The following is a 14,124-nucleotide window of genomic DNA, read 5'->3' as shown; positions in this document are numbered from 1 at the left end:
CGCCCCTGAACAGGAGGTAGAGCAGGTCGTCCAGAAACCAGAGGTTTAGCGGCTCGATCCTCGCTCCCTCCACTTAGTCACTGTTGTTGTGACCCCGGGCAATACACTTCACCCACTTGGCCTCCATGCTGCCCACACAAGTGTATGAATGTAAATGAATGTTTGGTGGTGGTCGGTGAGGCCGTGGGTGCAAATTGGTAGCCACGTTTCTGTCAGACTACCCCAGGGCAGCTGTAACTACAGATGTAGATACCACCATCGGCGTGTGACTGAGGAGTGAATGAATGATGGGTTCCCTTCATCATGAAGCCTTGAAAAGCGCTGTATAAAATCGAATCCATTATTAGGATTATTTAGCTTTTTGGCTTCCTGTAGCGAGTGACCAATGGTAATTAAAGAGAGAAGGGGAGTGTTACTGCAGCTGGATGCATGACGACAGTCATTGTTATTGCAAATGTTGATCCGAAATCGGAGGAGAAGGCGATCGCAAAGGTGGGCTTCCCGACTTCTGAAGGAGTCGTATACACAAGTTGCTAACACCGGCGCCGTGATACAGTAGCGCATTTTATCCTTAAACAAGAAAACTGAAACAAACAATATGCAACACAATGTGTACCTGAGAGCAGTGAAGCGTATAAAGCTTATTCTAGGGTGGAAATATGTGCCAGGCAGGAAAATGTGCATGTTAGGTCTGATGTACGGACGACGCACGAAAACGTATAAACTGCGTAAGTTTGTCTTGCAACCTGAAAAAAATGTAAGCGCCCAAAGAGTCTGTTTGACATGACAAAAAACCTCTGCGACCGGTCTATGGCTAGTCTAGAGCTTGAAAAAGAGCATGCAAACACGCGCCCTCTGTGCATTTCTTGCATTTATGTACATGGAGGCCAGTCGTAGGAGCATGTACGACTGGTGTGACCAAGGCTTTAGAAACGATGAGAAGCAAAGGCCTTTTTTGTTTTGATGAAGTTATGACCAATGTCATCCGAAATCCTGAATTAATTTGTTTCTTTTGAGCCAATGTTATGTGCTTAAAACAGTTATGGTACATTTACAACATCATGAAGTACTGGAGGAAACATGGGCAGGGTACACTGTGGTCGTCTCCGGCTGTCTGTTATAGTTAGTAAAGAAAAGGGTATTTTGTAAAACTAAAACAAAAAACTGAAATTAAGAGTACTATTGAGGACGGTCTCTCCGAGGTAAGCAATCAGACGTTTGCGGTTCCTTACCTTGGCATCGTGAGGCACATCTGAGGTCACGATGCCGTAATGGTCCAACTGCCGACAGGGTTTGCCCACCGCCAGGATTTGCTCCAGCGAGGCGTTGGGGGGTGGACACTGGGACAGGCTGGAGATGACCTGAGCCAAAGGAACCGAGATGGGCTCCTGCTGCCGTTTGTGGGTAATCCCCTGGAAAGACGAAACCACAGACTCAGCCCTGTGCTGAAGCGAGCCGCTCCCGAACAAACCGCCGCCGTTAATAGGGTAATCCGAATTGTCAAGTTCAGGCATGGCATAATCCAAGCAGGAATCTAACGAGGTGTCTGCAAGAGGTTTTTGGCTGTTGTCGAGGCAGGAACCCAGATCCTCGCCAAAGCCAAAGTCCTGCCATTGAGATTTTACAGCCGACTGCTCCGTGCTGGAGATGCTGCACAGTCCGTTGAGGTTGGTTGCCTTCTGTTTGGCATGGCACTGCAGCGAGAGCTGGTTCTGTGTGAGGGGGGGCTGCTGCTGCTGAAGGTAGCTTTGATGCTGCTGATGAAGCTCGCCGTCCAGCTCCGAGGTCTTGCCATTGAAAACTGTCTGTTGTGATTTCATCTGTTCCATTTCTATCCCTGCATTCAAGAGAATGTCCTGGGCTGACCATTGTCCATTTGGGGCAGGTTCGGCATGCCCCAACAGGTCTCCATTGACTATCGTGTTGGCCAAATGCTCACTCTGCTGGCCCCAGTGGTGGACCGCTTTACCCGGGCACACACTGAGGTGCTTTTGCATCTGTTGGGACAACTGGACTATGGGAGCCTTCCCCGGCGGAGAAGTCTTGTGGTGAGGAAACTGCATTTTCACATTTGCTTCAGAGGTGAGCGTGCTTTCCGGTACTGACACCGTTGTGGCGCTCACTGAGGGACTGCAGGGAGGCACCTGTCCTCCTTGGTCAGCAGAATCAGTCTTTCCTTCGATTGAGTCGTAGATGTATGAAAGAATTTCATCATTTGTTAGCAGGTCGTCCAAGGTGGGCACACGCTCTGGGTCCATCTCAACTCGGATCATCCGCTCGTCCAACAGGAGAAGCTCCAAATCCTCAGCACTCAACCCCAGTCCCTCCAGAGCTCCAAACAACTCCCCGTTTGAACAGCCACCATCCTCTGCATCCACAACCCCTTGGCCTTCCAGGGACAGGGAGTCAAGGGTAGCAAGTAGCGGGTCGAAGCTGGTGCCTGGTTCGGTAATACTTTGATCCATACCGCCATTGCTAGGCGTGTCCCAGGTTCTGTGCAAGCTGGAGGGTTTCGAATCAGAGAAGCCCATTTGGTCTCCAAAGAAGCTGCTATGAAAGGACATTTTGGGCTCCAGGGCAGCCTGGCAAACGTACACCGACTCATCCTGACTCATGAGGGCCCCAAGAAGCGAGCCTGGATCCAGACCATCCCTCAGCAGCCTGTCAGTCCGGCTTTTCTTTGACTTACTACCGTTCTTCTCAGAAACACCATCTCTGAAGCCCGCGATGGGGTGGTTGGACTGGTAGAGCAAAGCCTCGCCTGTAGCGTACGTAAAAGGTAAATGCATGGAGCGTTTACGCAAGTGTTCTCCTCCTTCTTCATCCCTACAGAAAAGAAAATTGGATTACTGTCTGGAAACCCAATGTGAAATTGGTAAATGAAATCAAATGTTCTATCGCAGGGGTGTTTATACGTTTTTCCAGTGAGGACCACATAGTGAAAAGTGAAAGGATGCAACTTTGCCACTTACTGTAGATGGTTTGTAAAGCAACACATGTAGATAGGCTAAAAAGTTATATTTCAAGAAAAAAATGCACCTCAGCTTTGTCATATACAGTAAAAACCCTCTTACTACCGATTTACTTCACAATTTTTTCTTTATTTGCCATTTTTGCTGTTGTTTCTTTTCATTTTCCAAACACTGCTACTTTTTTCTTAAATAATCTTCGTGAATTTTCTTCTGTTAATATTATGACTTTATTCCCAACCCAAACTTACAACTTTAATTTGTTTGTTTCTTCTTCTTATTTTTTCTTTAGTACTTAAAGTCTATGCTGCAAAAATTACATTTTTCCGACGTTACTCTCAAACATTTCTCACAAGAATTCAACTTTTTTCTTTTAATATTTTGACTTTATTCCTGTAAAATGACAGCATTTTTACTATTTCAACTTTCTTCTTGTGAATTATCTTCCCATTATTTATTCTCATAATATTCTCATAATATTTTGACTTCCAAAAATTATAACTTTATTCATTTTTTTTTGTTTCGCATAATGTTACAAGTTTAAAGAAGAAGATGATTAAAAAAAAAGATGACCTTAATGAAAAAAATGGTCTAAAAAAAAACTCGAAATTATCGATTATCGCTGATAATTTATAGCGCAATTATTGACCAGCAAAATTTGTTATTGTGACAAGCCTAGTTTAATTTCATTTTGAACATGCATACAGGTTACATTGGAATACATCATGTTACAATATATTACTGAATGTTTTGACTTTTTAAATTATATTTTTAGAATGTGCTGTGGGCTGAAAATGGCCCCCGGGAAGCACTTTGGACACACCTGTACCCCTGTTCTACCTATCGTGTCTCCTTATGAGTAACAATTCTGAAACTCACAAAAGGGGCCTCTGGGTGGCGATGATGTAGTCTGGTTTGCCGTTTTTGTAGACCAGCCGAGCGTTGGCCTGCACCCACTTCCAGCGGTTCTCCTTGGTGAGCAGCCTGAAGACGGTCAGTCCACTCTCTCCGGTCTTCATCACTGAAACAAAAAGAGTTGGGATCAGTGCAGGGTGGTGTCCTTTTGTGCTAATGCTGGTGTTTGTTTCTTTGTTTTCCATGGTGACTTCCAGTACAGTGACCCTTGAACTGCGCTGGGGAGGGCAACATATCTATTAGGTATTTGTCCTCACGATGTGTTAGTGCTGGGTTATCTGCAATGCTGCGCTTATCTTCTTCTCTGGCAGCTCTTCAACTTTACTCAATCTACTGCGTAATCCTCGGGGATTACTAGCAAAAGCTGTTTCAACTCTCTGACTGGGCTGGACCAGGCATCCTAAACTTTTGTAACAGGACCACATTCAAAATAGATAATAATACTGTCGATAATGGGCCACAGGCTCTCATCTTTAAGCTTCTGTTGCGTCTCCTCATTTGCATGAGCCAGTGATGTTCCTAAGTCTTCTTTTTTCAACTCTAAGTCAAGTCTCAAGTCTATGGTCACGGGTCCAAGTCATGTCCCTAGTCTTTGTGGGATGAGACTTGGTCAAGTCTCAAGTCTCTGTGGGGTGAGACTTGGTCAAGGTTCAAGTCTTTGGTCACGAGTCCAAGTCAAATCTCAAAAGCCCTGTCCACATGGGAAAAAACAACTTGGTCAAGTCTCAAGTCTGTGTGGGGTGAGACTTGATCAAGGCTCAAGTCTGTGTGGGGTGAGACTTGGTCAAGTCTCAAGTCTCTGTGGGGTGAGACTTGGTCAAGGCTCAAGTCTTTGGTCACGAGTCCAAGTCAAATCTCAAAAGCCCTGTCCACATGGGAAAAAACAATGTGGGCTTACTTTTATTTTGGCCCGCATCGCCCTCATCTGGCCATGAGTGGACAACGCGTTTTGCATTAAGGTGGTCCCAAGTGTTTAAGGTCCTGTCCCCACGGGAACCTTCTTGGGATTTTTTTTTCGGCGTCCACACTGTGGCGCATTAGTAAATAGCTGCGTCCAGATGGGAACGGATCACTGGCCGAAAAGGATGTAATATACACCACCTACGTGTGGCGCTGTAAACCACGTGACACACCAAACCATAGAAGAAGAAAGAATGCAAGCGCATAAGTCCATCATCTTCTGCTTTCCAAGGCTCGTCTAGACTTACGACAAAGTGGAATTACTTCTGCCGGTCATTTTGTTTTTCAGAGAACACTTTAGCACTCAATAAGGTCATCAAATCTTACATTTACGCATCCCCACATAGTATCAGCATTTGGGAGCAAACATACACAACTGTACTTATCAATGGAACCTAACCAAGCTAGTCAGCTGTCCAAACTCCAGGCGTGTCTTCACGACAAAAAGAGCTGGATGACCTCATAGTTTTTACTATGAAACTAAGATAAGACTGAAATCATACTCCTTGGTTCCCAGCACCTCAGACACAAGATTGCAAATGATATTGCTGCCCTAGATGGTCTTGCACTCGCCCCCCACAATGCTGTCAGATATCTTGGTGTCATCTTCGATCAGGACCTTTCCTTTAGTTCCCAAATACAACAAGTGTCAAAAACAGCATTTTTCCATTTACGAAACATAAAGAAAATTGGAAAAATTCTGCCACTACCAGAAGCAGAAAAACTTGTGACCTCCAGGGTGGATTATTGTAACTCTCTGTTAATAGGTTGCCCTGAGAAATCTTTCAAGACCCCATCAACCCAGGAGAACACTGCGCTCCCAGAATTTACACTTACTTGCCACTCCTAGAACTTTTAGACGTAGAAAGGGAGGTAGAGCATTTAGTTATCAGGCTCCCCTGTTGTGGAACCGTCTCTCCTACTCAAGCCAAGGGGGCAGACACCCCTGTTTAAAAGTCAACTCAAAACTCATCTCTTTGATAGGGCCTATGGTTAGAACTGACCCCTGATATGCTGATATGTATCAGAGACACTCCTTTATACTCCCTGGACTAAGACTAAGAGACGTATGGACTGATCTACCATATATCCCTCTACCCTATTTTTTCCCATTTATTTTTTCTATTTCTTTTTATATCTCAACCCAACCAGTCGAGACAGACAGCCGCCCCACAGAGCCCGGGTTCTGGCCAAGGTTTCTTCCCCAGAGGGAGTTTTTCCTTGCCTCCGTCGCCAAGTGCTTGCTCGTGTGGGATTTCAGTTTATGAATATGACCTCCATGTGTAAAGGGCCATGGGATAACTGCTGTATATAAATCAATTGAATGGAATTTAAATGTGAGGTGAAAGAAAACGAGAAAAATACAGTATGGTAGTCTGTGCAGCATGGGAGAAAGTGAGATGGTGCGTTGAAGGACCATCCCCGAATGGGACAGATCGCCGCTCACAACAAACATCCTAAACATGCAAAAACTGTTGGATTTTTACCTGTATATTACTTTTTGAGTAAAATAATGGCCCATATTTCCGAAATCGATGTCCATTTACATAAAACGTGATGTAGTTATTTACAAATGATTATTTTTTACAATTTTTTAGGTGTTTTTTTGTTTTTTTTTCCATTTTTGTGCCAGAAAGTTTGCTGTCGCCCGGTGGTTGGGTACCCTTGCTTACAGCATGCTTGGGGATATGATGTGCTCTTTCACACATTTACAACACAATACATTTGGATTCTTTATTTTATGATGTAAGATTCATGTCTACATCAACAAACCTAACCGTTGAATCGCATCACATCTAATCGTATTGAATCGGATCGTTTCCTTTGTACAACGTTCAGAATCGTGTCGAATTGTTCCGTTCTTAAAATACATTGCTTTTGAATCGTATCTTAACCCGTGTGTCTGGATGTGTATCGAATCTTCTATCACAAAGAGATTTGCATCACTACTTTCGGGCTTAAACCCACGCGTTTGGGTTGCTGGCTTCCTTCGTCGCTAGTGAACAATGGCAATTGAAGAGAGAGGGTTCTGGAGCTTAATGTAATGTAATAATTACAACAGTTGCTTTTATTGCAAATGTTGGATCCAAAGTCGGAGCAGAATGTCAATGGGCGCGTGACAAAAATATGGACCATCCAAATATGGACATCTAAATGACACTGCGTTTTTCGCATGTGCTGCATTGAAATGAAAGGAAACTTACTTCTGACATGATTCTCTGCACAGTACAGCATATCTGCAGCATGGATGAACTGGTATCCAGATCCTCGTACCCGCAGTTCAGCCTCTGTATAGCCCAGGACGATTTTGCCCCTGAAGAAACAAACACTCCAGATGACTCACCCCAGCGAAATGTCGGTACAATCAACCTCCCCCCTTTTCAAACCAGTTAGTGTACGCATGATTCGGTTTTCAATTAAATGTTTTGTTTTTCGTACACCGTCTCGGTTATCGTACAATATTGTGCGGAACAAACTCACAACTATCCTCTACTGCAGGGGCGTACAAACGTTTTCCAACAGGGCCACATAGTGAAAAATGAAAGGATGCAACTTCTTGTCCAGTCCAGCCATTAGGGCAGATAGTATTGTTGATCTAAATGCGCTTACGTGCTCAAAAGATTTGCTTTGCCAGGAAAAAGTGTAAGATACTCTTCCCCGGTTATGATGTTTTGTTGTTATGCGAATTTGGAGCGGCCGGACCGGAGCAGGAGGCGATAGAAAAGAAAACAGAGGTGGGATCGCGGGGACGCAACAACAGAAACAAACAGGACTACATCAGGAAATGTCCGTGAAGCCATAAAGACCAAAATGGAGAGGCCAAAATAATATCAACAACCTCAGGATGCAACTTTGATATTTTCTAAAGCAACACATGTACATATGCTAACAAGTTACATATACTGTATTTCATCTCAGCTTTGTCATGTTGGTGAAAAAGCATATGATTAATATCAAGTTCACTCTTTGCTCTTTTTTCCCCATTTTTGCTGTTGTTATTTGAAATTTTCCAAATATTTCAATGTTGTTTTTAAATAATCTTCATACATTTTCTTATTGTAATATTATGACTTTATTCCCATAACATTACATTTTTTTAATCTTCCAAAAATGATAATTTTATTTTGTTTTATTTATTACAGCTTAAATATAAGTATTTTCTGTTTTATATTTAAATTCTCTGCTATTAAAATGACATTATTTTCCCTCATAATATTACTAGTTTATTCTCGTATATTTGAGATTTTTTATCTTAGAAGAATATAACTTTTTTTCTAATAATATTATACTATACTAATAATATGAATATATATATATATATATATATATATATATATATATATATATATATATATATATATATATAATACTATATATAATGCTATATTATTCTCATACAGTCTTCTTAAACAATCTTTGCAAATTGCCTTCTCATAATATTATGACTTTATTCCCATCATATTATAAGTGTTTCGCCAACCTAATTTTACAAAAAAATACATTCGTTTGTAACGACTTTAAAAAAGTATTTTTTTCATTACTATAAAATAATAATAAATTATAATAAAATTTTAACTTTTTTCTCATTAGAATATCATTTTTATCTCATAATGTTTTATCTTTATTCCCATAATATTATAACTTTTTCCAGAAGCTAATCTTCCAAAAATTTGAATTTTATTTTGTTTTATTTATTCCAATTTACGTAATATTAAGTCAAATTAAAGTAACTCGTAATATTTTTTACAGTTGTTGTTTTTTTTTTTTTTTTCCAAATATTTCAACTTTCTTCTTAAACAATCTTTGAACATTCTCCTGTCATAATATTATGACTTTATTCCCATAATATTCCCCAAACAAATTTTCCAAAAATGACATTATTTTGTTTTGTCTCACATAATATCACAACAGGTATTTTTTTTTGTTAATATCAAATAATAAAAAGTAATATTGTGACTTTTTTTCTTCTTATAATATGACTTTTATCCCATAATATTTGGACTTTATTCTTGTGAAATTACATTTGTTTTTTCCACCCCATTTTCGATGTTGTTGTCTTTCTTTTTCCAACTATTTAACTTCCTTCTTGTGAATCTTTTTCTCGTAGTTATGACTTTATTCCCATAATATTTTGACTTCTCACAAATGACAACTTTTTACTTTTTTTGCTGTTACTCTTAAAATTACAGCTTTTTTCTTTAATATTTCAACTTTATGCGACTAATATTATATTATTTTGCCTCATAATATTACAAGTTAATTCTCGTAAAATTGAGACTTTATCTTGTAATATTTTGACTTTATTCTGGTAAAATTACAGTTGTTTTCCCCCCCCCATTTTTGCTGTTGTTGTTTTTGAATTTACCAACTATTTCCACGCAAATGGCACCCAAGCCTCTCTTTGACAAAAATATCTTCAAAAGACTTGGCTAGCTGTAGTTTCTTCAACTAAGATTATTTTTCTCAAGTGAAAATTGCTAGACAAGATTTTAGGAAAAAAAATAAGAAAAGCTTAAATTGGGACTTTTTTACTCTCTGGAATTTTAGTTTTTGCAGTGTAGGAGTAAGGTCAATAAGGTCACCAAATCTTACTTTTATGCATTCCCACATAATATCAGCATTTGGAACCACATGTGAGGTGAAAGAAAAAGGGTAAAAATACAGTATAGTAGTAGTAGTACCGTAGTCGTGCTGTGCAGCGTGGGACGAAGTTAGAAGGTGCGTTCAAGGACTGTCAAACACAGTGGAACAAAACGCCGCTCACATTTATACGATTTCTAATTGTATAATATATTTTTAGAATAAAATAAAATAGCTATCCCTTTACATAAAGTGTAATGTTATCGTAGTTGCGTATCGAATCGTTTACAACAAAGAGATTTACATCCCTACAGTACTTACTATAGATTTTTAAAAATGTCATTTGCGGTGAAATGCGATTATGAGTTAACTATGGACAAAATGTGATTAATCGCCATTAAATATTTTAATCGAGTTGCAGCCCTAATATAAAACCAGAAAACGTTCTTAGAGCTTTTTTTAGAGGGCTTCATAGTCGAAATAGGTACCTCATGCTAACTCATTTTCTCTTTTTAGAACGCACAGAAAAGGGAAATATATGTGTCCATGCTTCACATAAGGATTGTGGATGATGGGCAAAATTTCCCAAAAAGAGCATTTTTCCTTTAAGAAATGGTTGCTTAAAATGGGACTTTTTGACTTTCTTGAAATGTAGTTTTTGCTGGAACGGATTAGTTGGCGTGCTGCACGGTGGTCTAGTGGTTAGCATGTTGGCCAACACAGTAACAGTCTGGGTTCGATTCTCCCCTGGGGCATTTCTGTGTGGTTTGCATGTTCTCCCCGTGCGTGTCAGGTGAACTGGCCACTCTAAATTGAATATGAGTGTGATTGGCTGGCGATCAGTCCAGGGTGTACCCCGCCTGTTGCCTGAAGTCAGCTGGGATAGGCTCCAGCATGCCCCCGTGACCCTAAAGAAGAGAAGCGCTATTGAAAATGGATGGATGGATTGGTTGGATTTACATTATTTCCGATGGAAAAACTGCTTTGGTTTTTGTAAGTTTCGGTTCTCGCCAGACCTTTTACAATTAAGAGTTAATGCCCAAAACCGAGGTCCCACTGTAAATACATTCCAGGACCAGAACCAATTCCAAAGCATACTTTGCATCACAGGCCAACGGTGTGAAGTCCAACTTGTGCTTGGTTCGGAAGATCATGTTCTTGGTCCTGATCTCCAGAATGGATGGAGGCTGCAGAGGAGTCGCAATGGCAAACAGGGCGAGCTGCGGCGGTGCCTTTCCTCCGTTTTCCTGACGCTGGTTCTGTCCGTGTAGAAACTTTAGCCTGCCTTGGAAGTTCAGAGCCTGGAAAGAAAAGCCAGGGAAAATTAGTGTCCAGGTAGCAAGTGCTTCCTGCTAAAACCATTGGACTGGAAATCCTGCACAAAACCAAACCTACCAGGAAGCCAGAGGAGTTGTCCAGGAGGCAGCGGAAGCGGCACACGAAGCTTCTCTCCAGGAAGGATGAGTTCTCTGGAGGAAGCTGTTCGGGGTTGTAGGTGACCAAAGACGAGCTGCTGTCCGGCTCCATCTCTGGGAATGCAAAGGAACCCATCACGGACGCATCTGCACCGTTCACTTGACTAGTCGGTTTTGACATGACTGTTTGAAAAGGTTGTAGCTTGAACACGTTAGACTTAAAGGCATACTGTCAATCATTCTCAGAACTGATCAGATCTCTGTCCCCACGATACCGTCTCATCAAAATGTCTGATCCACTTGTGATAGTCTTCCTCATCTCTCAAGCAAAGCCAGCCATCATGATCTTGAACACCACTGCTGCCTCCACCGCTATGACATTGATTGATATAAAGTATCTGTCTATCATGCCTGTGATTACTGTCATTCATCCAGGTCATCGTATTGTCAGGTCTTTTACTGCCGAGGAGTCTGCCGCCTGCAACCCCGAACACGGCATCGGCTCAAGCATGCGTGTTGACTGTCATGGCGAGCCGACTCGCAGCCGCACGCACGCGGGGCTTCAGAGTCGATAAGCTTATAAACTTCGCATAGAAACGCGCCCACGAATGCTGCTCCGATCGAAGTTACAGATGTCCGCCATCTCCTGGTGCACAGCATTAACTACATGAGGCGCCATACTTGCTTGGTCAGTTCAGCAGTGTTGCTTGTCACAATTTTGCCACTTTGGCGCTTAAAGGGTTAAGACGCAAGAGTCCAGACTTTTTCCCAGCGAGGGCCGCGTAGTGAAAAATCCACGGATGCAACTTTGCCACATTAGATATGCTAACTAGTTATTTATATTTCATGAAAAATCAGCTTTGTCTTACAGGTGATGTTCATTTTTACATTTTAGTTGTTTTCAAATATTTCAACATTTGGGTTTTCTTTTTCTCGTAATATTTTGACTTTATTCCCATAACATTTTCCCTTCAGTCCCACAATAAAAACCTCATTTTCAAAACTTTGCTACTTCATTTTTGGTTTGGTTTTGTCTCTCAAAATACTACATCTTTTTTCTTTAATATTTCAACTGTGTGCTTCTAAAAATGATGCTTTTTCCTCCGAGTGTTACGGCTTTTTTCCCCGTGATATGACAACTTTTTCCTGGTAAGATTAAGACTTTATTCTCCTCATAGCAGAACTTTTTCCTAACCTAATTTTCCAAATTTTGCGACTTGTTTTGTTTTGTTTTGTCTGTCGTAATACTACATCTGTTCTTTTTAGGATTTCAGCTGTATGCTTGTAAAAATGAGTTTTTTCCTGACTTTTTTCCCCGAAAGAAGACCTCCTAGTGCAGTGTTCTGGCTTGATTCTCCTAATATATCCACTTTCTCATAAAAGCAGCGTCATCAAGAGTGCTGGGGTTAGGGGTCGTCGTTATCGTATCTCCCACCACATTGCTAAAAAGCAAGGCACAGGCCTAAGCATCTTACAGCCAAAATACAGATGGGGACCACTTCACCTCATAAGCCCCCGCTGGAGATTACTGGGTCATGTGACCCGACCTGAGGACGGTCTTATGGCTTAATGCCGAAACTGTGTGTACTTAACCGTCTGATACTGAGGCACAAATGCGTGCGTGCGTGCGTGCGTGCGTGCGTGATTGCGTGCGTGCGTGCGTGTGTGTGTGTGTGTGTGTGTGTGTGTGTGTGCCACTGGGGCTCTTTTGTTGTCTTCCAGTTCGAGAGTCGCACTTTTTCCAGCGGGGGCCACACAGTGAGAAATGATGGGATGCAGCTGAGAAGTTATGTACACTTCAAGAAAAAAGTGCATCTTCTCTTAATAGTTTGTTTTTAGTCCATAAAACCACTGCTTTTTTCCCCCGTTTTTGTGGGGGAGGGCTTCACATTTTTGCTTGTTTTTTCTACAAATATTTAAAAAAAAATTCTTGTAATCTTGGGATTTTATCCCCATAATATTTTGACTATATTCCCATAATATTGTAACTTTTTCCCCAACCTCATTTTCCAAAAAATCCAACTTTACTTTGTTTTGTACAACTTGAAAAAAAGAACCTGTTTAATGATTTAATATTTCAACTCTATGTTACTAAAAAGATATTATTTTTCCTCATAATATTACAAGTTTATTCTCGTAAAATTGCAATTTTTTTTCTCATTAGAATAAGACTTTTTTTTATCTCCTAATATTTTGTCTTTATTCTCATAAAATTGCAGCTTTTTTTTCACCAATTTTTCCATTTTTTTTTCTAAATATTTCAACTTTCTTCTTAAATCACATTTTTGCATTTTTTTCCCCAAATATTTCAACTTTATCAGGATTTTTTTCTCACAACTTTTAGACTTTATGCCAACATATTATAACGTTTTTCCCCGCCTAAAAAAAATGACATCTTGTTTTGGTAGTTCCTCATAATATTACAATAAAAAATATTTTTTCCTTAATATTTCAACTCTGTGCTACTAAAATGATATAATTTTTCATCCTAATATTACAAGTTTATTCCAGTAAAATTGCAACTTTTTTTCCTCATTATAAGACAACTTTTTTCTCTTAATATTTTGTCTTTAGTCCCATAAAATTACAACTGTTTTCCCCCCATTTTTGCGTTTTTTTCCCCCCAAATATTTCAACTTTCTTAAGTAATCTTCCTAACTTTGTAATACTATGACTTTATTCCCAGAATATTAGAACTCTTTTCCAAACCTAAAAGTATTACAACTTTATTTTGTTTTGTTTATTACAATTTTTAAAATAAATGTCCTTAGTATTTCAACTCTGTGCTAATAAAATGATATGATTTTTCCTCATAACATTACGATTTTAGTTTTGTAAAATTGCAACTTTTTTCTCTTAATATTTTGTCTTTAGTCCCATAAAATGACAGCTTCCCCATCCCCCCTTTTTGTGTGTTTTTAAATTATTTTCCAAATATTTCAACTGTCTTAAATAATCTTCGTAACTTTTCTTCTCGTAATGTTAGGACTTTATTGCCAAAATATTTTAACTTTTTCCCCAACCTAAAAAAACGACAACTTTATTTTGTTTTGTTAATTTCTCATAATTTTGCAATTTAAATATATATATATATATATATATATACACAGTATATATATATATATATATATATATATATATATATATTGTCACAGTCATTGTGCCAGTGTGGTGCACCTGTCTCCTTTTGTTTGTCTTCCTCCCAGATGCCATGGCCATGGCTGGAGGCGGAGCTGCTGAACGCACCTGAGCTTGATTGCCCGCGCTTTCTACTTAAGATGACT

The 14,124-nt window shown here is 40.0% G+C and overlaps 1 protein-coding gene across 2 annotated transcripts in view; it reads right to left on the bottom strand.

The window, feature by feature from the left end:
* LOC129187344 (aryl hydrocarbon receptor-like) overlaps nt 1-14,124 on the bottom strand; it is a 73,069-nt gene that overhangs the window by 8,852 nt on the left and 50,093 nt on the right. For both annotated transcript variants that reach the window (XM_054786462.1, XM_054786463.1), the window contains 5 exons: nt 10,821-10,954; nt 10,524-10,726; nt 7,049-7,158; nt 3,849-3,990; nt 1,233-2,826 (listed from right to left, as the gene is read on the bottom strand). In XM_054786462.1, coding sequence (XP_054642437.1) covers nt 1,233-2,826; nt 3,849-3,990; nt 7,049-7,158; nt 10,524-10,726; nt 10,821-10,954 — 2,183 coding nt within the window. The remainder of the gene's footprint in view (nt 1-1,232; nt 2,827-3,848; nt 3,991-7,048; nt 7,159-10,523; nt 10,727-10,820; nt 10,955-14,124) is intronic.

Source organism: Dunckerocampus dactyliophorus, chromosome 9, assembly GCF_027744805.1.
Source record: "Dunckerocampus dactyliophorus isolate RoL2022-P2 chromosome 9, RoL_Ddac_1.1, whole genome shotgun sequence".
Classification (NCBI taxonomy): Eukaryota; Metazoa; Chordata; class Actinopteri; order Syngnathiformes; family Syngnathidae; genus Dunckerocampus; species Dunckerocampus dactyliophorus.
Note: the sequence above shows the minus strand (reverse complement) of the source record. Positions and strands in the feature narration are given on the sequence as shown.